This window comes from Athalia rosae, chromosome 2 (assembly GCF_917208135.1).
Source record: "Athalia rosae chromosome 2, iyAthRosa1.1, whole genome shotgun sequence".
Lineage (NCBI taxonomy): Eukaryota > Metazoa > Arthropoda > Insecta > Hymenoptera > Athaliidae > Athalia > Athalia rosae.
The window spans coordinates 30,435,048-30,461,200 of NC_064027.1; the positions used below are offsets into that span (position 1 = coordinate 30,435,048).

At 42.4% G+C, this 26,153-nt stretch overlaps 2 protein-coding genes across 7 annotated transcripts; one reads left to right on the forward strand and one right to left on the reverse strand.

The window, feature by feature from the left end:
* The first annotated feature begins 12 nt into the window (after positions 1–12).
* LOC105688407 (26S proteasome non-ATPase regulatory subunit 4) lies at positions 13–3,372 on the forward strand. The gene is made up of 6 exons (XM_012404703.3): positions 13–227; positions 691–831; positions 1,000–1,111; positions 1,194–1,568; positions 1,628–1,910; positions 3,007–3,372. Exons 1-6 carry the CDS (start codon positions 202–204, stop codon positions 3,195–3,197), a joined length of 1,128 nt encoding a protein of 375 aa, XP_012260126.1. The 5' UTR covers positions 13–201; the 3' UTR covers positions 3,198–3,372.
* On the reverse strand, positions 3,212–25,230 carry LOC105688406 (microtubule-associated protein futsch). 6 transcript variants are annotated; one of them, XM_048651260.1, is made up of 8 exons: positions 19,702–19,947; positions 15,825–15,963; positions 15,448–15,736; positions 12,786–15,364; positions 9,884–12,740; positions 7,675–9,799; positions 6,084–6,162; positions 3,212–3,866 (listed from the first exon to the last, which is right to left on the reverse strand). In XM_048651260.1, exons 2-6 carry the CDS (start codon positions 15,935–15,937, stop codon positions 9,353–9,355), a joined length of 6,285 nt encoding a protein of 2,094 aa, XP_048507217.1. In that variant the 5' UTR covers positions 15,938–15,963; positions 19,702–19,947; the 3' UTR covers positions 3,212–3,866; positions 6,084–6,162; positions 7,675–9,352. The 6 variants fall into 6 exon arrangements, with proteins under 6 accessions (XP_048507217.1, XP_048507214.1, XP_048507218.1 ...); XM_048651257.1 differs by adding an exon at positions 19,354–19,441 and having other exon boundaries at positions 9,884–15,364; XM_048651261.1 differs by lacking the exon at positions 19,702–19,947 and adding exons at positions 19,354–19,441; positions 19,522–19,665 and having other exon boundaries at positions 9,884–15,364.
* Between the last annotated feature and the right edge of the window lie 923 nt (positions 25,231–26,153).

A 26,153-nucleotide genomic window follows, 5' to 3' on the forward strand; every position in this document is an offset into this window, starting at 1 on the left:
CCATGGAACCTATTCTATCTTTGGATTCAGTTTATCGTAACAACTCGAAAACCGTTTCGCTGGTCATGACGCTTTCAAAATTTGGAATGAAGTTCGTGGTTTCATCGCCGCGCTTTGAAGCGCTCCGGTTTAGGAAAATAAAAAAATCTGAAAATCGGGGAACACAATAGGAACGGTGGATTACGGACCAGTTTATTCAAGATGGTGCTTGAAAGTACGATGATATGGTAAGCTCTGAAATATCATTAAATTACTGTCAATTACCTACTAATCTGAGGACCTCTGAGTTCTGGGATAAAATCTGGGTTACATTTTTTTCCTGACCATGCGATTGCTGGTCAATTTGATTTTGTAAAATCGTCAAATGACTCAAATTACCGTCGGTGTTTTCGGAGTGACAATGCAAAGTTGAACGGCTTCGTGTCAACATATAAAAGGTTTCAACTCTGCTCCAGTTACCGACTTTTTTCAAATGCTCGATGGCTGTCAACTTTGTGATTCGTTTTTCAATTTTCTGAAACCATCGAACCGCAAGATCGGATTAATTATTTGGCCCAGTTTTTAGGTTATCTCATTGTTCGAACCGCGGAATGATTCTATGGATTAGTGGCTTATTGTAGAACAATGAAACTTGATAAAGATACCTTTTGTTTCTGATACAATGAATAATCCTTATCGTATTCGTTTCAGTGTCGACAACAGCGACTACATGAGAAATGGCGACTTTCTTCCAACCCGTTTACAGGCCCAACAGGATGCTGTCAATCTAGTTTGCCATTCCAAAACGCGGTCGAATCCTGAAAACAACGTAGGACTCATAACACTGGCCAAGTAAGTTCCTTCACTTCTAATTTCCTAAAACTCTCAACAACTATAACCAAGTGATGACTCATGAGTCAAGACTCATGAATCTCAATTTCGATTCTCTGCTACCATTGTTATAATTGAGACACAAAGAATCTAAAATAAATGATACAGTTAGCCTATGATTTAATCTAGCGTTGAAGTGTTGGCTACATTGACGAGTGATGTTGGGCGCATTCTGTCAAAACTTCATCAAGTGCAGCCAAATGGAAACCTGAGTTTGATTACAGGAATCAGAATTGCTCATGTGAGTACTTTTTTCGACTTGTGTTCACCCTTGTTTTTCATAAACCTTCAGTTTAGTTGACTATTGTTTTTTTTATCTTCAGCTTGCCCTAAAACATCGCCAGGGAAAGAATCACAAGATGCGTATCGTAGCGTTTGTTGGAAGTCCTATTCAGCTCGATGAGAAGGAGTTGGTAAAACTGGCAAAGCGTTTAAAGAAGGAGAAAGTAAACGTAGACATAATTAGCTTTGGCGAAGAAACCATCAACAACGAAGTGCTAACTTCTTTCATAAACGCTTTGAATGGCAAAGACGGCACTGGGAGTCATCTTGTCACCGTTCCACCTGGTCCCCACCTATCAGATGCTCTTATATCCTCTCCTATTATTCAAGGGGAGGATGGAATGGGCGCTGCAGGAATGGGCGGCGCCGCTTTTGAGTTCGGCGTTGATCCCAATGAGGATCCAGAGCTTGCGCTGGTGCGTTTTTCCCTGACAAATTTGTTCTATAATTCTTGACAATTTTTGGTTTTCCTCAGGCGCTTCGTGTCTCAATGGAAGAGCAGCGACAGAGACAAGAAGACGAAGCCAGGCGAGCTCAGGCGACTGATGCTCCAGCGAAGCAACCGGAGACAATAAAAGAGGCTCCGAATGAAGAAGCTATGCTAAAACGGGCCCTGGCCATGTCTCTCGAAGGTGCAGAGGACTCAGGGCCAACCACAGATGCTGTTGTTACTACTGCAGGAAATGTTCCGGACTTTGCCCATATGAGTGAAGAAGAGCAAATCGCATTTGCCATGCAGATGTCGATGCAGGACCAACGTAAGATTTGACATATTTTATGTATCTTTTCATTGAATTTTAAGGTACTAGCATCGTACGCGCATTGAAAATCAACATTTTTTCAGATTAAATTCTATGTGCTATTCTTATGTATTTTGATCGCAGGAATCCGAATCTGAAAGCCAAATTGATCGGGTTATCGCCAATTTTTCACTTTTTGAAGCAAAAAAATTGAAATATCTCGACGGGAAAAATTCTTAGCTCAATTTGGCCAACGGATTCATGTTGCTGAGGTCAAAATGCATTAGAAAAGTGTCCTACGATCGATTTTAAAAAATAAAAATTTTTGCCCAAAAATTTGAAAATTTTCCAAGGGGTACCCCTTACGATTTTTTCAAATTTTGATCAAAAATTTTTATTTTTTAAAATTGATCGTATGGCACTTTTCTTATGTATTTTGACCTCAGGAACGCGAATCCGTTGTCCAAATTGAGCTACGAATTTTTCCCTTCGAGATATCTCCATTTTTATGGTAAAAAATGCGAAAAAATGGGGATAACTCAGTCCTTTTTGCAGATAGATCAATTTTTCTTCCGGATTCGGATTCCTGAGCTCAAATTACAATAAGATAGACTAAAAAATCAATTTTTTATTTTTGACCCCTAAAAGCTGAAAATTGGCGATAACTCGGTCAATTTTAGAGATAGATCAATTTTTCTTTTAGATTTGGATTCCAGAGGTCAAAATACATAAGAAAAGTGCCATACGATCAATTTTTTAAAATAAAAAATTTTGACCAAAATTTGAAAAAATCCAAAGGGGTACCCCTTGAAATTTTGTCGATTTTGGGGTCAAAAATCAACATCTTTTATCACTGGGGATCCCATGATATTCTCACGTATTTCAATCCCAGGAATTTGAAATTGATCTATCTGTTGAAATGATGAAATTATCGCGGATTTTTTGCTTTTTGCAGCGGAAGAATTGAGATATCTCGATTGGTTTCAGTCGCAACCTACTATAGTCAACGGATTTTTAATTCTGAGATCAGAATAACAAAATCTCGTATGCAAGTTCGAGTGAACATATCTTTTATAAGAGAGGATAATGAACCTGTTTGATATTTCTTCTGCAGAGGAGCCTGAAGCTGGAAAAGACGAAGCGATGGATGTGGAAGAGGATTATGCCGCAGTAATGTCTGATCCTGCGTTCCTTCAATCTGTACTCGAAAATCTCCCAGGTGTCGATCCCCAGTCTGAAGCTGTACGTCAAGCGGTTGGCTCTCTGCAGCAAAACAAGGACAAACAAGAAAAGGAGAAGAAATGAATGAACTGCTTAGATGAAATTATAAATAATAATAATATTTACTCTAAATTCATTTAAGATTATTTGATACTCGTGAGAGCTGCTGCACTGTGTAACAAGTTCATGGATGAAGAAAAGCAAAAAAAAAAAAAGCTTCGATGATTATTAAATACATTATCGATTTATGAAAAAAGAATTTCAAACTTTTTCTTTCAACCCATTCTGGTAATTTGGCCTTAATAATATAATCATCATTAATCAGAGAATCTGATATTACACTGTTTCTTTTTTTACGAAGTTAAGAAAATATATTATTTTCGGTTCTATGACATAATTGCGTACGTACACTATGGATTTTTTTACGTTTTACCGATTACTATGAAATCACTGGCTTCTAAAGTGATTTTTCATAACTTACCCGTAATATTAAAAACTAGTTATTCGAAATCGTTTCGAGACTACGTACACTGTTCGAGAGTATGTATACGCAGTGACGTGTATTCGCATCACGCAAGGGTTTACGTAATGAGGAAATTCATCAATTAATGTTGCCCGTGCTTTATCCAAAGGTGTGACTAATTTTCTCAACGTATATTGATGTTCAGCGATCTTACTGCGCAACTATAGTGAATCATCATGTATCGCTAGACTCTTTACGGTGATCGGACACAGCCACGGATTATCTTCAGTCTAAAATCAGAAATTTCATGAAAATAGAGAAAAAAGGAAATCCAAAGCAGCGTGGTCGTGCTAAGTCTTGGTCACTTTTTTAGCGCTTCGCACGCACGAAACAGTGACAACGTGCTACAGCTACGGCCATCCTATTTTACTGCAACAATGGCGGGCAGAAGAAAAAAAATTAATTATAATCATTAAAAAAATCAATTGACAACGGGGAAGTACAAGCATAGGTATATCGAATACCTACGGTAGAAGCTTTGAGATAAATATAACGATCTTCACGCGTGCGGAGTAAAATTTTTGTCTTTAACAATTGCTGAAATTGCCAGAAAGCGTGGTGGGAAAAGATGATGTTTGATCTGGCATACTACTGCAGTTATTTTCAATATTTCTATCATTGTTCGTCGAGTTATTAACATTGAGATTTTGCTCTCTGTTTCGATTATTCTGTTGATCATTCTGTCTATTATCAGCATTTGTTGGCGTCGTAATAGTTAGCCCCGCGCTATTAGAATTAGCCTGCAGTTGCGTTTGATGCGATTGCTGATTATTCGTTCTGCGTGCGGCCCTCCTTCCGAATGTTGAATTTATTATCGAAGTTAAATACTGTGTCCTTCGAGGTGGCGAACGGTTGTTCTCTCCCGCGTTCTCGTCGACCGATTGATCCGGTCCCTCCTCGACCTTGTCTTCGTCTCTCGTGTTCGACTGATTAGGAACTTGCAGGACTAGCCTGGAATCGCTCGAATGATCCCCGTTTGGCGAAATTGTCGGCTGACCAACGCCGATTGAATTCTGATCCGGAATAGTCGGTGGGTGTTGGGGGCATTCCTCCCTGGTGACAAGACCCACGTTGTGGAGCGGTATAAATATCGGTTCCGATTGAATAGCAATCGCGTATGGCGGTGGATTTGAAAGTCTCGGTACATCCCCGGTTGGCGATTCTGCCTCCGCGTTCTCCGGCCTCGAGCGTCCCGTTTGCTGCTCTTCGTTCGTGGCTCGTGAGGGATTTCCGGGAGATTCCAATTCCATCGCTGCCGTGTAGGAAGGCGGAAGGTCCGCAACCCAGTAGGTCTGGTACTCGGGAGTGTCGATTATCTGCGAATGATTCAACAAGTTAGAAAGATGGAAATGAATCAAGTATCCCCAATTGTTCTTATTTCAGATCCTACCTCCGGGAAATTGTCGATCCCAGCTGACAAGAATTCCTGGTGCCTTTCCCTCCTCTGTCTTCTTTCGAGTTGCCTTTCTTCTTCCCTTGCCAAAGCTCTTGCGTGCGTCCTCTTCGCGTCGTATGCGGCATATCCGCAAGCGGCGAAGAATAGGAAAGTCAAAACTACGAGAGCGATCCACATTTCGGTCCATTTCAAAAGTACCGAAGCCACGAGGGCTGCGCCGACCCATGCGACGACCAAAGTCGCAAGAGCGCGACCCGAGCAGTCAGCCTCCTTGAATAATTCTCGTTTTATTATTACAAACACAATGAATTATGATCGTGTACAAGCAATTATTTTTTTTCAATTATACAGGTGATCCGTTGCCTTTTGAATTGATTTTTTTTTCTCGTGTAACTCAGGGAATAATGTACTTGATGCAGTGAACTTTGGATAGTATGAATTGCAAAGGATAGCGAAGCGAGTGAGCGTTTCGCTCTCGTGATGATTAAAGTATAAGGTCTGTTAATTTCGATTTGGGAACGTACTCTGTTATCATCTTCTATTCTGTTGGCCAACATCACGACCGGTCTGTGATGATGCATCTGTTCGGGTCCAGCGCCGAGGTAAGTGTGTCGGATAACGTACGCCGGTGGCATTTAATGATCGCAATTCCTCCTTCACCCGTATTTTTTCTCTCCCTAGCCCTTTACGGCTTTTCTATTTGTTATTAAAAATATTCTTCTCTCCTCTACGCACAAACTCCTTGCGTTTCCCCTTTCTCACTCTCTTTCTCTCTCCCTCTCTTTCTCTATTTATACCATCTATCTCTCCCTTTCTCTCTTTTTCTTTCTCTCCCACGAAATCCTGATCCAGCTCACAATCAGCTCTCCGACCCGTCAAGTGTGTAAGGCTGGTAATTACATCAAAAATATTTTTGCTCCTTTTCATTTGACACATATTTTAATTGCTTTCAGGGTCTCTGATGGCATTTAGACACGTCGGAAAGATGTAAGATATTTACAAGGATCGATACATTCATTTTCGTTTAATTATTATGATAATTAAAACTCACCACTAACAGCCAATACAGCAACATTATCCGCTTTACTTTGACATGTGATAATATGGAATTCTTTCCCTTTTTCCCGATCCTGGAAAAAACAGCATCGTATCATTACATACAACAATAGAAGAAGAATGTTTTTTCAAAATTTATAATAAGTATAACTTATTTTCAGGGATCCTGCTAGCGTATTCTTTTTTTCGTTTCACTTCATTTCAACACATATCTCTAAGTAAATAATAATGTATGAATGTGATCATTATATTATATGTATGACTGATGATAAAATAAATAAGTCATTGTTATCTGCAATGAGCACGGCGTAGGCGCGATTTAAACGTCTTGACTGATAGGCTGTTATAACTAGAAGCAATAATAATATACATATTCATAATTACACTGTACATAATTTACCTATTTTGCGGTCGTATCATTGAGAATAGATAGGGTATATTCTCAATGGTCGTATGTACTCAAAAATGGACTTTAGGTTTTTATATTTTCCAGTACTTAGGTACTGTAAAAAATTCACCGCATTCCACATTATTTTGCGGGTTAATTAATTTCTACACAAGATTCGGACGATCGTTTCAGATATTATATGATATACATTCACAATTTCTCACCTTTCAGGGCGTTATTACGACAATTATCAATTTCTTTTCCGCGGCTAATCGAAGCTGTGCTGTAGGTGATGCTGCGCTGATGTGATATTATAACATATGTGACAAGTCGAAAATTTCTCAGCACAAGGTTGATTTTGCAAGATATCAGAGTAGGACCAGATTGTTTCACAACGATAAAAAATAAAATGAAATTAATCTTATCTATAATGTCGGGGCGGCTCAACGGAACCGCACGAAAATTCTTTTCTAAGTGAGATTCGAATTGAAATTCCTATGAGTATATCGTGCAGGTTCATTAGCGCGCAGGTACCGCAAAAATGAGAGACTTTATTACACTCATAATTTACCGCAATTATTATATCGGGCGGAGATAATGTCGTGGGGAACAGATTGTTGCCTCAAATTTTGAAATCTTATAATTACCTACTGCTAAAGAATTTTTTCGAATCAATGCTGCATATCACTGTTCTTCCGATAGATAATCTCATCTATTATATCTGTAACAACAGTTTTAATCATCATTCTAAACGATAAGCTGCACGATGTGCATGTTCGTGATTAGAACGATCGCGATTCAAGGAATAAAATTTCCGAAATCTATCGCGGGATAATAATACCTACTGTACTTATTGCGATGAGAATATCAAGTAAACTTCATACGTTAAATACTCGACCATATTTTTCTCCTATAATGGAGCATACAAATATAATACTAATAATCGAGTGTCGCTTGTGATATACAACATTTATGCAAGTATGCGTACTACTTGTTCTACAGGTCGATTTAGGTGCGCAGACTCGCATTATAATATATCTTGTTTAAAAGAAACACGTACGTATGTATAAGCTTCGCGTGGATCATATCATACTGCCCAAAGTAGAGCTACAGTAATATAGTGCTTACATATCGTGTAACATTATAATAATTAAATGTACGTGGCGTGGGAGTTGGACTTTTAACGTAATACACTTACTTTAGTTTTTAGTTTGCTATAAGTAAGAAATTCTGCACTTTAATTCTATCCTCTTCTCGATAATTTCTACTGATGTCTTAATTCATCTTGGATCCGAATGACGCTCGCACAGGTAATTTGTTTAATTTTAACGATAAATAACTTATTTTCAAAACACATATTCCGACGCCGGTGCTGCATTGCAAGAAAATACTCAGCAGCAAACTAATTAATTATCGAGTGCCAGGTGTACAGGACAATTAATGTGCTCGTACGGTTCACATTTCAACCGCGTATATTGGAACCGATTGTTCTTATTTTTTTTGTCTCGACTTTTTTCGTCACATGAATCGAGACGTAAGAGGCTCTGTCACCTGGCCGAATGATACTAGCAGCGTAAACTTTACCAGTAGGATATTGCCGCGATAAAATCCCCACCTTTTCAGCAAAACTAATACCTTGATCGTATGATGCTGCTGATTCTCTATGACGATGCTACATGCTACCTGCCCACTGCACAAAGATCTGATTAGTTTTCATTCAGAATTCCGTCCATTATTTTATTTTTCTTCCGTTCGTTTTACTGTTTTGTTTACCGGGATAGATAAAACAATAACATTAGGTGTCTGGAGTATTTAAATATTTTCCCAGTTAAATTGGGTAGAAAATTCTTCGTAAATATTTTTAATAACAATGTCTGGTGACAACAATGCAGATATGGTGCTACATCGTTTCACTTCTGTATTAGTGTTCGTTCGCTTAGTTGTTTGTTTTTAAATTGCGATGCAATTCGGTAATTGGTTTAATTTTTTTATTTCGTTAAAATTCGATCGAATCCAAGATTCATAATTGTTAACGTAAGATCAGAATATGATTGCTTCGGTGTTTCAAGTTGGTCGAGTTAATTTATATTCATCTACGTATATATCTCACTCATATCTTGTATATACAATTCTCACAAATACAGAGATACATATTATTATCATATTGTTGTATAATTATCAGTTTATCATGTTAATACTTTGCGGTTAAAATTGATAGTATTACCTGTGTATTGAATTATTGACGTTAATTATTTGAACTTAGTTTATCTATTTATTTATTTTGTTATTTGTTAGTTGTAAACTTAGATAATGAAGTATTGGTATTCGTATACACATATACCTACGTATAATATTCGATGAAAAATAGTTTTAAAAAAAATGTCAATCAGAGTCCAAGCAAATATAATCATCACCATCGATATATTGAATTGTCTCTGGTTTAGGCGAGAGAAGAAATTGAATAAAAAAAAAAATTACAGCTGTATAAAAATGAAACACATTCAAGGAAAGTGTTTCGACGTCATTTCCTCTCGTTGTTTGGACCGTGATTAAGATTGAAAAAAAGTTTTGATCTTGTCTGAAACGCATATAGCATGTATGTTCAAATTATCATTGTATACATCGGTAGAGAACTAGGACGAAAATTAGAATTTTTATAAAAAAAGAACACGAAAATAATCGTCCCCAGTTCTCTACCAATTAATAAATAAATCTAGTAGTACCATAACCGCGACTTCTTACCCAGAGTATTTATGCGAATCTCGCATATTATATACACCGCTCCAAGCCTCATTCCATTCCGTTTCGCATAATTTCTCTATACCATCAGATAAGTTCTAAACTCCATCTTATTTTTTGAATAAAATCTACGTATTCTACGGCATTAAACGAGGATTAAAACGCCCCATGTTTAAAATCATCCCAGTTGGATTGTGTCTTACAAAAAATAAACAAGGTCCGTCTATTTTTAGTCGCGGTCGCTCGGTTTGTTTTGCTTTGTTTCCCATGACATTCGAACCCTTCGGAAGGACTGGAGAACGTATTGATCGTTCCTCAGCTTGCGAATGTTGCTCTTCTTCGGCAGCTTGGGAACTGTTTATGTAATCGGCGACGGTGACGCTTCTCCTGGCTATCGGATGATCATCATCTGCGAGATTGGAGGAAGTTTCTTCGACTTTTCCTTCTTCGATTTGTTCCTCTTGAACTTCTTGGAGTTTGTTTGCGTCGCCACGGGCACCGCGAAGAGGAGTCGCGGGGTATATCTCGACGTGATGACGACCGCCGGTTATCGTTTCGTCACCGCATGTGCTGAATAAATTTATCTAAGGGGGAAAAATGAGATCTTCATCGCTGAACGAGTACGAATTGTTTGGAAGATGATTTGGAAAAAGTTCATCGTTTCTCACCTGAAGCATGTCGGCGAGGAAGAGATCGTTACCAACTCCGTTTACGCCCTTGAGATCTGCGTCTCTCGAAAACAGCTCGTCCAGTCCCATCCGCTTGAGTGCAGCCGTAGCATTTATTACCGATCTGTGACTGAACTTTGGTACCTGTACTTCAAGTCCCACCCTCGGAATCAAAACTTTCAGGAGTCGCTCCCAGGCTTGGTTTTCGAAAGCACCCTCCAGAAGTCTCCTCTCCAAGTGATCCAGACTGTCTCCGGGTGCTGCCAGACCTTGCTGACCTGGAAGGACGAAGATGGTAGACACGAGGTCACCTACACCCCCTAGGGAGATGACCGTTGCATCCAATCCTGGCTCGTAACCCGCCAGGACTCCGGATCGCCAAACGGCAGCGGGGACTGGTACCAGTTTTCTTTGTCTGACTGCTGGGAGTACGGCAAAATACATTTCCCCGTCTCTACCGTCGGAACTCGCACCGGTGCAGTCCGTCTGGAATACGTTCGCAGAGAGTGCGGCCAGAGGGGATCGGAGTGGCATAACATTTCCCTTGACAAAGTCACGGATACGACCACCCGTCTGACGTCTGATCAGCAAGTTCGTCCTACGTCTTACAAGATCGCTTATCGTAGCAAAGTTCACCTCCTCGACGTGCCCGTCGTAAAATTGTTGCGCTCTTTCTTTGTAAAATGGCAAAATCCTACCGGCCTTGACTCGGTCGGAGAATAGCTCTCTCACGAAAGCTGCGTTAGCGATACCTTGACCTCTCGCCAAGTTCACGCTGTCGGTTATGTTTTGGAATACCAAATGAGGATTGAACGTCACGACGTCGTCGAGACCAAGGATGTCGTTCATCTGACCGGAAGTCGGCCCTCGAGCTCCGAGGAATACCATCGCCAGCATGCTGGTCATGCCGAACGGAGAAAGCGCCAGTGATCTAGCGGTACTCAGACCGTGATTCGTTGCTATCCAAAAACTGAACGCCAGATCGTTGCAAAGTTTTGCGAAGCTCGCGATGTCCTTGTCGAGATTTCGAGTACTCTCTTGGAGGCTGACGGCGCTCTGGTGAGACTCGAGGGTCACGGACGAGCCGCTTTGAGAATCGTCGTCGTTTTTATTCTGGTCAGCATGCTGCTGTTTTAAAACCGAAGCCGGCGAATTTTGGGGAATCAAAGTCCATTTGTCTTCGGAAACCACACTGGGGTTCACCGGGGCTTTCGATGCGTTGGGGGAATCAACGGGTTTTTCCTTTTTATCCTCTTCTCCGAGTTTTATGTACGGATCTGCGGCGGGCTTCTTCTTTTCCGGATCCACCTTCGCCGCCACAGAAGGTTTGCTCGCGATATCATTCGTATTTTTGATGAATTCTTGATCCGGTGGCATCATGGGCTTGGGGCTCGATTCCGAAACAACGTTTGACGCGGGCTTTGGATCAGTTGGCTTAGATTCGGGTGTTGAACCGGAAATTTCCACGGGTTTGTTTATCAGAGAGTTCGGAATAGGGGCCAGAAGTTCTTTAGCCGGTTCGTCGATTTTAGGAATATCGTTCTGCTGCGACACAGGCTGCTTCGTTACGAGTACAGCTGTGTCATTCACCTGTATTCGAATCTCCTGGGTTTTCAAAGGCGTGTCAATTTTTATCATAGGTTTTTCAATATCCTGAACATCGACTTTTTGCATATCAGAAGCTATATTATCCTCAACTTTTGCCGTTGATGATTCCGTTGCCGGAATAACAGGTGAATTACCTGCGTCAGCCTTGGGGGTCGTAGAATCGTTTTTCTCTGGTGATTCCGAAGTCGGTTGCGTTTCCTCCGCGTTTTCGACGGCCATCATACCTGTTCCTGAATTCTCTGGTTTTTTCAAAACGAAATCCTCTATTTTTGGTGGCAGGATCTCCGGCATCGGAACCTCCGCATAATTGTCGTTATCAGCAGCAACTGAACTCTCCTTCTCAGAATTATCGGTTACAGGCATAACGGCTGCTAGAATTTCAGGGTCATTCTTTTCAGGGGTAACGTCGATCCTCACGACAGGAGCCGAGGGCTTGGGAGAAGGCATCTCTTCTGTCGCGGGAGCGGAATTTTCATCCTTACTTTCCTCGACAGGCTTTGGCTCGCCTGAGAGCGACGACTCTTCCTCGGCCGGTTTCTCTTCGCTCGACGAAGATATGTTCTCGTCGTTCTTCGTCGATTGGGATATCGCAGCGGATTCGCTGTCTTCCATTTTATCGGGTGATTTATCGCTGGTTTCCGGCAACTTTTCAGTCTCCTTCAGAGTTGTTTCTGGAGTCTGAGTTACGATCTGCGAAGGAGGTGGACCGGCAGCCTCGGCGTTTTGAACGTCAGTTATCAATTTGTCGGGCAATTGCTCGGCACTTATTTCAGTCGGAATAACTTGAGGCAATTCAGAATCTTTCTGAGCTGAAACGGCTGAATCGGATGGATCGGCAGAGATAAGATTTTCTGTAGTTAAGATTACCTCAGGCATTTCTTCGCTCTTTTCCCCTTCAGCCATCGAAGGTTTTACGCTACTATCTTCAATAATGTCAGATTTTTCGGTAGGGATCGAATTGATTTCTGTAGTCTGCATTTCGGCAGCGGGTGCGGCGTTGGAAGATGATTCCTCAGTCTTGACGGGTTCTGTAATGGGTACAACAGGTTCAGCGATCTTTTCAGTTACGGCGAGCTCTTCATTTTTCGTCGGCGTTGCCTTCGGGTGTTCGATATTGACGCTGGGAATCGGGATATCGATTCTGATCAAAGGTTTTCCATCGTCGACGGCAGAAGTGACGTTTGTAATTTTAGTTTCGGCGTACTCTGCGATCGGTGAAGAAGTACCGGGCTCTGCGGTTTCCGTTGGTTGTCCAACTTTTGTATTTGGAACGTGAGATTCAGGGATTTTCGGTGCATCGATTTCTGGGACCTTCTCCACTTTCTCCACCGAAGACATCTCAACTGCGGCGTCATCTATCTGCTGTTCGACGGGAGCAGCGTCAGTTTCATTTTTAATTTCGCTTGGTTTTTCTCCAGCTATGAGGCTGCTGCCAACGTTTTCAGCTGAAGAAGACGTTATTTTGTTTTCTGGGAAGGAAATTTCCTCCACAGAGACCGGTGGGACTTGAGCAGGAGCCGCGTCCATCATTTGGTTAATCGTCGCGACAGGATTAGTCAACTGAATTCTGACAACCGATGATTCCGTCGATCCGGCCTCGTCCGTGGCGATTTCAGGTTTATTTATCTCCGTGGTTAAGTCTGTGGGTTTCGCCTCAGTTATGTCGATTCTCACTATAGGTGCTTCGACGTCGGATTTGATTTTATCAGCTTGTTCTTCGCTCGGCATCACCTGCTTGGGCGGCTCAGCATCGGGAACTACTTCTTGTTTTTCCAGGGTATCTTCGACTTCCACCGCAACTACTTCGGGCTTGTTTTTGTTCACGTTGTCGTCTGATTGGGACGGAATTTCAGTTTTCGACTCTTCCAACTTATTTACGGCGTCTGGAGTTTCGGTCTTCAGGGAATCCAGTTTCATTTCAGATTCATCAGACGGCTTTTCAGCTTTCGTCTCCTCGGATTCGGGACTTGAGTCACTTGATGCTGGCTTAGTATTTTCCAGCATCACAATTTTCTTTTCAGATTCATTTTCAGCTGGCGCCTCCGTCTCTTGAGTTTTCGTCACCTCGGGTACGGCAGGGTTCATAACTTCTGTTTTGATCGCGGTTTCCACATCAGCTTCTTCCTCGGTCTTCGTTCCCTCCTCAACTCTTTTTGCCGGCTGTTCGTTTACCTCACTCTTCTGAGGTATAGGAACCATGGCAGGCAGTGTGTCAGATACTTGAGAAATCATGCTAGAAACTGAATCCGCTAATTCGGTCAAGATGGGCTCAGGTTTTTTTCCCGGAACGACCGCAGCTTCATTTTTATCGCCAATAGTCGCCTCTGTTGGTTTAATTTCAGGGTCGGAAACACTCGGTTTTTTCTCAGGTAATTCCGGTTGCGTATTTGAGGCATCTTCGCTGATCTTCGGTCCTGTGGAATCGACTGCCACCGAAGGCTTGTTCATCTCTTCAGCTCCTGCTGCTGCAGTTTCAGTTTCAATTTTCTGAGAAGCAGAAACAGATTCTTCAGGTGCAATCGTTGCGCTACTCTCATCGGGAGTAGCTTCAGAAATAATTTGCAAAGCTGGTTCCGCGACCGACACGGTCTCGGCGTCAGGTTTTTTATCATCAGAGCTCACTACAGTCTCTACAATTTTTTCTTTGGAATCCTCGAGCTCCGTTTCCATTCCGATTTTCATCGGCACCTCTTCGGGTTTCACTTCGGTCTTGAACTCTTCGTTATTCTCGGAAGGCATCGTGCTCGCAATTTCCTCAACAGTGGCTCCTGTGGACTGAGAGGTGGGAGTGTCGTTATCGGCTCCATCTTCGATAATATTCTTTGAGGGAGTCGGGGTTTGCAGCTCTTCAGGGTTGCTCACCGAAGCATCGTCCGTGGATTCTACCGAGGGTTCTTTGAGTTTTATTTCCACTGCTGATTCCTCACTAACCACCGCGGGCTCTTCCTCTTTCGCAGGTTTTTCTGGGGCGACGGGAGCTTCTAGAGAAATCGAAGGAGCAGGGGGATTCTCTTCTTCCTTTTTATCGGCGTCAAGTTTCGATTTTTCTGCGTCTTCCACACTCGAAACACTGCTCGTTTCTACCAGTTTTTCAACCGTCTCCGATGGTACGGACACCCGATCGTCAGTCATCGTGACCTCTGGTTGTTCGGGATTCTTTTTTTCCTCAACTTCCGCAACAGCGACGGATTCTTTGGTTTCAGACTCACTGGCGGGCTTTGGTTTTTCGGGAACCGCGCTATTCTGGTTCTTCAGTTCGTCAGCGGATATAGTATTCAGTATTTGGTAGACTGGCTTATCTTCGGTCATCGCGGTCTCTTTAATCCCTTCGTGGACACTGTCGGCAGTAATGACGGGCACCTCAATCATAATCGGTGTTTCAGATTCAACTTCAGTTTTATTGCTTGGTTCTACTTCGAGCGGTTTCAATTTTTCCAATACCACAGTCTCGACTTCCGCAGGTTTAACAACGACTTCCGGTTTCTGTTCATTTTCTGCATTCCCATCATTCGGTTTCACGCTTTCTTTTGAGATTTCCGATCCGGATATCAACAGAATCGTTTCTGGCTGACTCGCGATTTCAGGCTTAGAGGGTTCAAGAGGGTTCGTCTGTGTTTCAGGAACGATTTGAGGAACAACCGAGCTCGGTTTTTTCTTCTGTTCCGATTCAAAAACTGCCGGAAGTGAGTCATCGGACTGTGCGGAAGTTACCGGGGCAGAATCTGCGTCTCCTGCTCCCAAAATCGAAGGTAGTATGCTGCTCCACTCCGAGTTAACGTGTCCAGGAATAGTCGGGACGGTTCCCATGGCTGCAGCTGGTTTGCTAAGCTCTTCCTTCAGGACATTTTGTACATTTTGAACAACGTCGGCCACCTGGAACAGAGACGACAAAAAATTGATTCAAAATCAATCGTAAGACGATGAGATTTTTCCGTGAATGATATACCGAAATTCACCTTCATTTCCCCTGTGAGGTTGTCACTCTTTTCAGAGTCCTGGGATTCCGCCGGGAACGCTCCTCCCCCCGCGGCGATAATGCTTTGAATCTCGGAATCGGTCATCTGCCGCGTGATTAGCTGCCCCTTGTCGTCCACCGTGTAAAACTGGAAGCTTTCCGGCTTCATCATATCCACCGGCGAGGCCGGAAGTGAATCGGTTCCTTTCTTCTGCTCCGATGAATCGGCGACCGCGTTTTTATCGTTACCATCCTCGTGACCCATCACCACAGAAACAGAGGTCACGACGCTGCACGAGAAATATTCAAAGGATTAAAAAAAAAACACAACCCTCGTCTCACCATGTGAAATGAAAAATATGGTCGCTTTTCACTCACCTGGAACCCAGCAGCTTTGTCGACGTGTCCACCTCCTCCTCTGGAACCGGAAGTGCTCGGGTGGTAGCCATCAATGTGACCGCTAAAAGCAGCCATCGCGAAGCCCACCACATCTTTTGGTGAGTTCGATGCCTGAAAACTGAAAAAATATGATCGTTGTTATCGAAACAAGTCTTGTATCGCTCAAACAATTATCTGTAGCAAAGTCAATATAACGTGAATAAGATGAACGCGCTCGATAACCGATCGTCGCTTAATCAATGGTCAATAGCTTCTTATACCTGTGATATACAGAAGGCGTCGCGACGCTACGTGTCACGAAGGTATAATTATAAGTCGGGACGTGCCTGACACGATCCGGATAAGTTTTCGTCTCGTAAATCGGTTGCCCGGTAAGTAATAAAACCCCGAACACGTAGCGAAGCATCGAACGACCCAGTAAACTTGGCCCGACGTTTTTCACGATGCAGGTCGTGACGTATTCGATCTTAATTATTCAAGATACAGGATCTCCGCCCCCGATCCAGAATATATCGTTCGATTTTCATTCTACGGTTGGACGGAACCCGCGCAGCGGCGTCGATCAATTGTAATTTCCTTCCCACGATAAAAAGCGGGAATCGGAGGCACGACTCCGATCAGGGTTCGACGTGGCGGCGTAGGTACTCCCCGTGTGGGACTACTGACCCAAAGAAGAAGATGGTCTACGAGGCCCCGGGCTGGTCGTCGACCCCTCGAATCGGTGACGCCCCAAAATCGCCGAGATATTTATAACAGATATACAGGCATACTCCAAGTCAACCGGTTTCCCCGGCACCTCAACACCGTCATAATTCTCACTTCCCCTTCCAAACTACCGTCCACGTTCGACTGATTAACACGTAACATCGATAACGTAAAAATGATTGAAGAGAAAAAAAATAGACACCGTATCGTGACCAGTTATTCGTCATCGCAAGTGGGTGCCAAAACTCGTTGGCAAATCGAACGCCCTACACGCGTCATCGATCTCCGTTATATTTTTCGAACAAGGTGCAGCCGAAACTGCGTTGGATATCGCCTCGGCGAAATTCACGGACATGAAGGAGATTGATTTCCTGTATTTCCGGATCTCGGATTCCCACGAACTATACGTGTACGGTACCGGCTGGTTGACGAATGATTTTCGATCGAAGGGGAATACAGTTATCTTAGGCTACAACCTGAGCCTCTCGCCCCGCTACCGTTACCTCATTAAGTTTCTTTTCCCCGGATCGATCTTCTCGATTCCAGCGACGAATTTTATCATCGAACCGACTCCAAGGTGAGTCAAGGAGAAGACGGAGAGGTGGTCGAATAAAAATAGAAAACAAACAATATCGCTCGACGGCAAACGAAAACGATTATCTTCGTCCTCGGGATTTTCGTTGTCGCCAACCAATTGTCGTACGATTATGACAGGTAACGATCCCTAAGAAGATGGTATGAATTTTTCGAATCTATTTCCAAACAATTTCTCCATCGGTATATCCGTGGCGTGGGAGGGCGGGTATTGGAGTACTCGAAATAATGAAAATGGTCCAGAGCTGCCGGCGGAGGTGGACGTTCAATTGGGATATCAAAAGTATGTCACGAAGACGCGGTTAACTGTACAGAACCATGTAAGTATAGGCGTCTGATACATTCGAATATTATACGAACGGCAGGAACACGCGAATCGACAACCTACGACCCGAACGACGACTGTACGGAGAATTGAAACGGGGACGAGTGCGGTCGTACATATTTGCCGATCACCCGGCTAAAAGAAGGAAAAATATATATAGGTGTACGTACGTGTAAAAACGTACAAAAGGGAATCGGATCACGTATAGCGAAAAGAACGGTAAGAAGAACGATGGGTAGGAAATTGAAAATTGCTTGTTCCGTAATTAATTTGTTCAACTTGCAGAATTCGGATTGTCGGACGCTCGCCGTTGTTCAGGGTTGTGAAGGAAAGTCGAAATTTAACGGACTCTTACATAATAGAATTGTGGCGAACGTTCGGCAGAGGTTGTGCCATTGGAATTCGTTGTTTTTCAAGCATAGTCCGATTGCAGCGGTTATAATTACCGTAACGCCATACCTCGACCTATTGCCGGACGCACAAAAATTTTCGGGGTCTTTTTCGACCGATTCTAAACACCCGCTAAATGGACTCGATATTACGGACGAAACGTAACGGGATTAGAAACGGTCCATAACCGTGGACGCTGTCCACTATTTGAGAACGACGACATCGACGTCGGAGATGGTGTGGGTAAAATAAAAAGATGAAATGGAAACGAAAGATGATCCGCGTATCTGCGCCGCTACGACGTCGAGGCATGCGCTGCAAAATGCGAAACGATTAGTGAAAATTATACGGACGAGCTCGGTGCACCTGCGGGACTCATCGGGATAATTCGCCGGAAGTAGGCGAGGCGCAAAAATCATTTCGACTTCTCGACAGCCCGTAGCACTCCGAGTGAACGCTCGCGGGCTACCAGTTTCTCTGGAGAATACTGGACCACGATATATAATGGGCTCTGGAACGTTGCTCTTCTACTCGCGATCCGACGACCTTGACCACCACGAGACCACGGACTTTACTATGACAAATGCAGGCGCGATGCGGAGAGTGGCGGGATGGGCGTTTGATTTTTTCCACCTTCTTTTCGTTTTTTCCTTTCCCTTCGTTTCGGTTTTTGTATAATAATCATCACCCATTTTGAGGAAACTACAAATTCAACGAGTTACTGGTCGTCGAAAATATTTTGTACCCCATACCGGAATTCCTCGAGTATGATCTAATCGTCGGGCTGGATATAATTAGCTCCTAACAACTAGCGTTTGAAGTTTAACGCAACCGATTGTGCACCACCCGCAGGCGTTGCAGAAGTGGAAGTTTCGGGTTCTAATTATACGGTTTTTGTGACCCCAGGGACATGTACCGGTAATCCCGATAACTGACGAAATTACATGCACGGTACTCGCGGCTCGATTCTCTGTAATTGTGTTTTCTTTCGATTCTTTTTTTTTTTTTTTCAAATATTTTCTCGGCGCGAGGGAACGGGGGGTCGATGTACCGATCGCGATGCACGGAGCGAACCGGCGTCCAAACGTATAGATGTTGGTATACCTATGTAGGTATACGATAATTGGTGAAAAAGGACGCGGTATGAAGAAAATATGGTACAAAACGAGACATAAATCTATGTAATCATCATCAGCCCGAAGCAGCGGGGTAACGTTATATTCTATTCGTTCTCGGAAACGAGCTCGGAATGGCGGAGATCGGAGGCCTACTCTTCGTACAGGCTCGATAATATCGGAGCCGAGAAATAAGATGGTAAAGGGCGATAAGATCTACAAGAAAGAGTAAAAAAGGGAAGTAAAAACACCGTTTCGTTCTCGTTCATTTTTCTGGAAGAACTGCTCGAGAGAAAAATATTAACAGAAAAAAGACGAGGAAGAGAGGAGGAAGCATGAAAGATTATTAGGAGCAAATTATCAAAAGAATGAAGCTCACTCGACTGGAAGATTATTATCCAGACCTCACTTCCCTCCTCTTTTCCTTCGTCCCTGATCGCTCGATTCTCCTCAGAACGATTAGTGATCTGCAACGATTAGCGCGGCGTAGGGTAAATATGAAATCACACCCCGATCGAGTTATAATTAAAAAAAAAAAAAAAAGAACCACTCGACGTTGCGTATTCTCTGGGCGATGAGGTGATTCGTATATTGGGCTTACGGTGGCCTTGCGATTCCCCGCAAGGGTAGTGACCCCTGTTTTAGTCCCCTGAACCGAGATTTCGTTATTTGTCGCGCGTGTTCGACTACACCCGACAATTTATTGGAATTTAATCGTGTGAATTACGTTTGTCGCGTAGGCGTGGGTGTCCTCCGGCGGCGGGATAACGTCTCAGAATCGCTGAATTCTCGAGTGTCTCGTATTCTCGACTTCTGCTTCGCGGACGATGATATCGAGAGGAGAAGAAGCGGCCGGCTTGGATCGCGGCAACTCGCTGACTGGTATCACCACACCTGCACCTTCTTCACTCCCGTATACCACCACTGGCTATCCACTACCCAGTTAGAGACTACTCGACAAAGAGACCAGAGAACCTCCAGACTTCCAAGTCCCCCTGCAGGATCCCCTTCTGCTGCACGTAGTCGTTGGCCATCCAGTCTCGGACCATTACAGGTGCAGAGAACCTCCTACCACCACTACGACGACGACGTACATCTCCTCGCCTCCTTGATGCCTCTCGTCGTCAATTCTTTGTCACTCCTCTTCCTCGACTTATCATTTTCAAACCAAAACCGAGATCGCGATCGCGCCAACTTCCGACCGTTTCATTCGTATATCATCCCTGGGATCACACCTTGGGGTAGTCCGGTCCTATAAAACGTTACCGACTCTCGCATTTATTTTCAGAATCTCGTTTGGTTCACAAGCGGTCATCCGACTTCTAACGGTCATCGCCTGGAATAATATCATCGTCTCTTTTATTTCGCGGTAGATTAACAGCGTGGGTAACGAGTACGGTATACCCGGACTCCTCCGGTCGGTGACGAAACTCCCTTCGACCTTTTTCTCCTTTTCCGCGTGCTGTCCCCCTTCCAACTTCGTCCCGCGATAATTCGCGGAGAAATATCGATCGACAATCTTGTTCCTTCGCCGAAATTGGGTTTCAAACAGTCGGTTCGAGGTTGTAGACCTTTCCGCGCGCGCGGCATACCATTCGTTACGTTGATACCATATTTTAGACGAGTTTTGCATGCCACGCGTACTCGCGACCAGTTAACATTTAATACTTGTGCACGCATTTCTGTACTTGTGTGTCTCATAGTTCTTGCTCACTCACTCAACCACGCACGCGTTATTGTCGCGGTTTCAGATGGACTTCCAAACCGTCCGTCCGTCTGTTAGTCCGTCGCGTCTCTGCACAGGTACGAGCAACACTCGCGTAACGGTTTACTTTACTTTCAACCTGAAAAAATTCGAAACGACCATCTCGTACAGCCCAAAATTCACACGCGACCGACGTTACGAGAAAAAACGAAGTTAAAAAAATGTAACATATCGTGTATCGTGTTACAAAAAGATAGACACAGCTGTTCTTCCCTTTTTTCATTTCCTCGGATGGAATCGTCGATTACGGATCGCAATAAACATGAGTTACGAAAAGGAGAAACACAACGATCGTGTTTGCTTTCGATTTATAGCCGTTTAAGTTCATCAATCTTTGGTAACTGCGATGAAGCTCGGACGGATAAGCTACGATGACACCCGACTCGATAAAGTTTGTGCACCTTCATTGACCTTCCTTCTCATATTTTACAGAACAACATCGACTCGAATTTATTAACGGTAAGGGTAACTTGAAACCCACCACATCTTCGCTATCAAAGCAATGACCCATCAACCAGGAATTTAATACCGACCCCCTCGCCGATCGAGACCTTAGGAACAAAAAAGAAATAATCATTTCTCAAAGATACATTATCGCAAAGGAATTTAAAAAAAAGGAGGGCACTCGATCCTACGAACCAACTTTCAGCTGATATTTTTTATGATTTTTGGTACGAAAGATGCGAGAATGTTTTAAGCTGATGGAATTCGAACGCCACAAATTGCGACTAGTTTCCCATAGGGCAATGATCTTGAACTCTGAAATCTAAACCGGCGCAAGAATTAATTTAGACTAGTCATGCCGATCCGATCATCCGTGACCATAACATCATCTGCACAATCTGCAGGACGCAATCGCGGTTTACGCGAACCTTGGTTTTCCTCATCACGCTCATCTGGTTTTACTGTACTCGATGAATTATAAAATTTGAAACAAAATTGAATTCTTCGAATACTGATTGTGAGAGCAAAAAAATTATGAAGCACGGAAAGAGAAGAATTTTTCAACCGGTTTTTTGTTCCTTCTGGGTTAATGAAGCCTCCGAAGGGGATGTGAATGTGATAATTTGTGTGCTCTCTGGGCAAAAATACGAAACTTTTCGTTGTAAATTATAATGAACATTTCGCGAGTCAGAGGCAACGGTGAGTCTCCGGATCATGTACGGTAAATTGTTAGATATCCGAATAGAAATATAACCGCGAATTTTTATTTAAAATTTATGTGTCGACACTCTGCCAAGCCAATGTTTGTCCCTGACAATTATACACGTACAGCGGTGAGGCGGAGAGATGAAATGAGAAGAAAAAAAAAATTGAACAAAAATATGACCAACTGGGATGACTTATGGATATAACTGTACACACTGAGACCGACGAGCAACCCTGCAGCCTCATTTCACTCCGAGGGAAACGGAGAAGAAGCGAACCGCATAAAACGTTAGAAATAAGTATATTCGATTTTTATCGGAGATCCGTTTTGGCGATCGGGTAAATTTATAATGACGATACATGGCGCATGGCGCCTGACCGGGTTACCCAGACGGAAACTGAGAACCCGAACGATATAATAAGAGCTAATTTCATTCCGAACGACATGTCGCCGAAGATATAGTATGTATTTAAGAACTGAACGTACGCGAAGCGCATAGTAAAACATCGAGAGGTACGTCACGTTGTGAACGATCATTAGATCGCCGATTAATTCTTTGGGTTTGTATCTATAGGAAAATCAATTCCACTCGGTACTCCTATAGTCGAGTATAATGACCCTGCACTATAAGAAGAGATCCCGCAGCGTCTCCGTAACCGATTGAACCGACCTGGTCCTCTTATTCTTCTCCCTAACTTTTTTCTCTCATTGTTCTCGGTCTCGTCATGACCTAATCCAAGTTCTTTTTTACCTAGAACTCTACGAGTACGAGAATCCTTGGAAGATGTGAAATCGAACCCGATAGAAACGAGGCTCCGAAGTTGCAGCGGAAAAGTTTGAGTCCGATGCCTACCGTTATGTCGACAACACATTGCAGCGAATTCCCACGAAAGTTCGATTTTATGTACAGGATTTTGTCTTGCGTTCGTCGTTTCCTTTTGTCTCGGAACTCCGCGATTGCCTCATTTTTTCCCTCCCAATTATTTTTCTATCCTACATTCGAAATTCCTCCGCTCGACTAGCTGTTCAAAAATGGATGAATTCGCCGCGTGGTTTATACGGCAAGTGCACTCGGATTACGCGATGATCATGTACTTATAAAGAGAAAGAAATAAGTTTGGCATGCGTTAGGCGACCTAAGTCATCCGTTCCAGTTCTGATCGGTCAAGTTCCTTGTTCTAAGCAGAAGCGGCGACAGGTGAATAGAAGAGCTTGAAAAGACGGGTTACTAGGCGAGGCGGCAACTCCTGAGACTTTGAATGAACTTTCTTCGCATAAGTTAAGTACATAACGGGCGACCGCGTCTCGGAGTCCACAGTCCAGACGTGCCGATAATGTCCCCGCCTAATATATAAAAGAATTATTTATAAGCATGTACGTATTTTATTCGTCTAGCTATACGGATCGATATGTTTTAAATCCATTGCGTACACTTTTCGGCGCATCTCGACGCGAAGTAGGGGGTTGACATTTCGAGTAGTCGTCTCATGGAAATACAAGCAGATGTGACACGCGATATTGCAGAGGTAATAACATAATGATGATAAAAAAAACTTTATAGGTTTATTGGTATATGATAGGTGATGATCAAGTTACGCAATATGTATGAGGAATCATAATTGCCTACTCTCACTGACCGATGCAACAACAATCATATAATATTATAGCGCAAAATGAGACGTTGTTACATGTTATATCAATAATAAAATGTAAAGGTCGGATCGAAAAGAAAACGATTGTATTTGCATATTAACGTATACCTAGATACGTGAACGTGATCGAAAGTGAAGATCGATGAAAATGAGTAAGAACAAGAATCAAACGAAAATTTATTGGGGAATAAAACCTCGATCGACCTTATAAAAGAGTGAGAAGAAGGGATATAATTAACTGCGAATGATAGATTCGAAAATTCGATAACGCACCGTATCGTTATTACGCAGTATGAAAAGGACAAACGGAATGAAACTACAATAAATCCAACTACTCGTTTTATATACACGCAAAAATTAACACTCTACGGTGCGACGAGGTGAGTTTTATAATAATTAAGCGACGAAACTAATGAACTTGAGAACAACGCCGCGTGTCTGTCTCACGGTTACACGGCTATTGTCCGGAAAATATCCTTCCTCACGCCGCACCGTTCGCTCCTTTGCCACATGCTCCTACCTGACTTCTTTGCACGGCGGAGAAACAAATAAAACTATAAAGAAGAAAAAAAGGAAACGGGGTATAACGTATCTCTCGCCTAATTATTACACAATAATCAGACAAGCCGCTCCTTGAACCAAGTGAAACTGGATGCTAACTAACACCTAACTGATCCACTAAAAATTCATCTAAAGTGCAGAGTACCGGATATTACACGGTCTTTAAATTCACAATTGTACAATTAGATAATGTGGCTGACCCACAAACCGGGGAAAAAGGTTGATATCATCTACAACCGATTCGAAATCGATCGTCGAAAACACAGTATTGAGCGGAGAATGATTACGGTTACAAAATCGTCAAAGTTATTGGTGAAATATCATAATTAGATGGGCGGTGATTAACGATCGCTCTTTCCCTTCAATTATACTGATATTGAATTTTCGCTCACTTATGATTATGGTATACGTACACAGATTCGTGTAAATTGTGTGACTATATTTAAACCATACGTATCAACGATCATCCTTCATGTGGACTAATCGATGACTTTCACCGTCACTAATTACGTGAAATTGAAAAAAGGCAAATAAACGTGAAAAAAAAGAGAAGAAAACCTTCGAGACGCACATAGCTTGCTTTATCCACAGCGTAAAATTTGATGTTTTTTTTTTTACAGCGATGCACTGCTTTCGGAGAGAACGAGAGAAGTGAGCATAACTGTATTGAATCAATGAAATTAACAATAAGATTTTTGGAATGATAACTTGTTTTTAAGAATCGTGGAAAATTTATAATATCTTTCGAAAGAGTTTGACAATTTGGACTTTTCCAAAAGAGATATTAAAGGTTTGCACTTCAGCCAACCCGCTACGTGCATTTAAATATATGAGTCGTGAAATTCGGGCGATTGAGCGACGGGTTTCCATGATCTTTTTTCTTTCTTATTATCATCTATTTTTTTTTCTATTTCTTTTTACAATCCTGAAATCACAAGAAATTCGTCATTAACTTGAATGAACCGACGTACCTGTTGATTCAATTTATTATCAATGCCCTTATCGCACACACTGCATCTACTATTTGAACGAATGAAGTCTCGCATAGAGTGTTCGCAATTTACCCCTTTCTCATTTGTTATCCCCCCTGTGATAATATTCGCGTTGGGGATCAACAATGAACGGGACGACTAACGCGGTTGTACTGAGCTCCTCTCATCCTCCGAATGTCTTTTATAACCACTACCATACTCGTGTACACAACCTAGCAATAAATTTCTTCTCTTTTTTTATTTCATTTTTTTCGCCAATCATTTCACAGAAAAATATTTTGAAAATCTTGTCGCACATTATGGATTAAATTATTCACAGAAGTTTGCCTATATTTAACTGAAGCGGACTAAGGAGTATGTATCCGAATAAAATCTTCTACAGGATCAAAGAGAAACGAATGATAAATGCACCCGCTGTTTGAAATTTTTCAAATCTTTTGCAAGAAATTTTCTGGCCAGTGGCAACCAGTGTCTGCTTATCGTGAGAGGAGTAATTAAAAAAATTAAGAACCTCTTTGATAATTTTCAATGATCTTTTCTTCTTTCTCTTTTTATGGAACCAAGAATTATTATTTTATTAATCGCGTGACTAATTTAAATAATTATTGCTCAATCTATCGGACTAGCTATTATAATAATTAAAAAGTTTCGCAAGTATTATTCGGTAATGATCTTCTCTCTTCTTCGAGTTTTTAAGATCTTTTGCGCCAAAAATTCCCTCATCCTTTTATCTCATTTCTCAACATTTTAGTGGGACGTAAGGTAATTTCCATCATATAATTTTCTGATTTCTGAACACGTCTCATTGTACCGCCAATATTCTTAATTGTTGACAAAATGTTTCAATGAACTTTACACGAAATTTGTTGGAATATAAAACTGAGAAGCAGCACGAGCCTCCTTGAATTTTTACCAGAATCTATCTTCTTACCGAACCGTTATTGTCCTCAAGAGTTTAGCAAGGAAGAAATTGTAAAAATATTTTTAAAAAAAAGCCACAACAAATGCAGAGCTAGTAGAATATTGGAAAATACCGTGCAGAATACGTGTTGATCACAC

Excerpts from the sequence above, each read along its gene's own strand:
- LOC105688406 (XM_048651258.1), bottom strand. The coding sequence starts at position 15,937 with ATGTGGTGGGCTTCGCGATGGCTGCTTTTAGCGGTCACATTGATGGCT. Across the intron at positions 15,737-15,824 it reads ACAAAGCTGCTGGGTTCCAG|CGTCGTGACCTCTGTTTCTG; the intron begins GTGAGTGAAAAG and ends TTTCTCGTGCAG. Across the intron at positions 15,365-15,447 it reads ACCTCACAGGGGAAATGAAG|GTGGCCGACGTTGTTCAAAA; the intron begins GTGAATTTCGGT and ends TCTCTGTTCCAG.
- LOC105688407 (XM_012404703.3), top strand. The coding sequence starts at position 202 with ATGGTGCTTGAAAGTACGATGATATG. Across the intron at positions 228-690 it reads CTTGAAAGTACGATGATATG|TGTCGACAACAGCGACTACA; the intron begins GTAAGCTCTGAA and ends TATTCGTTTCAG. Across the intron at positions 832-999 it reads GGACTCATAACACTGGCCAA|CGTTGAAGTGTTGGCTACAT; the intron begins GTAAGTTCCTTC and ends GATTTAATCTAG.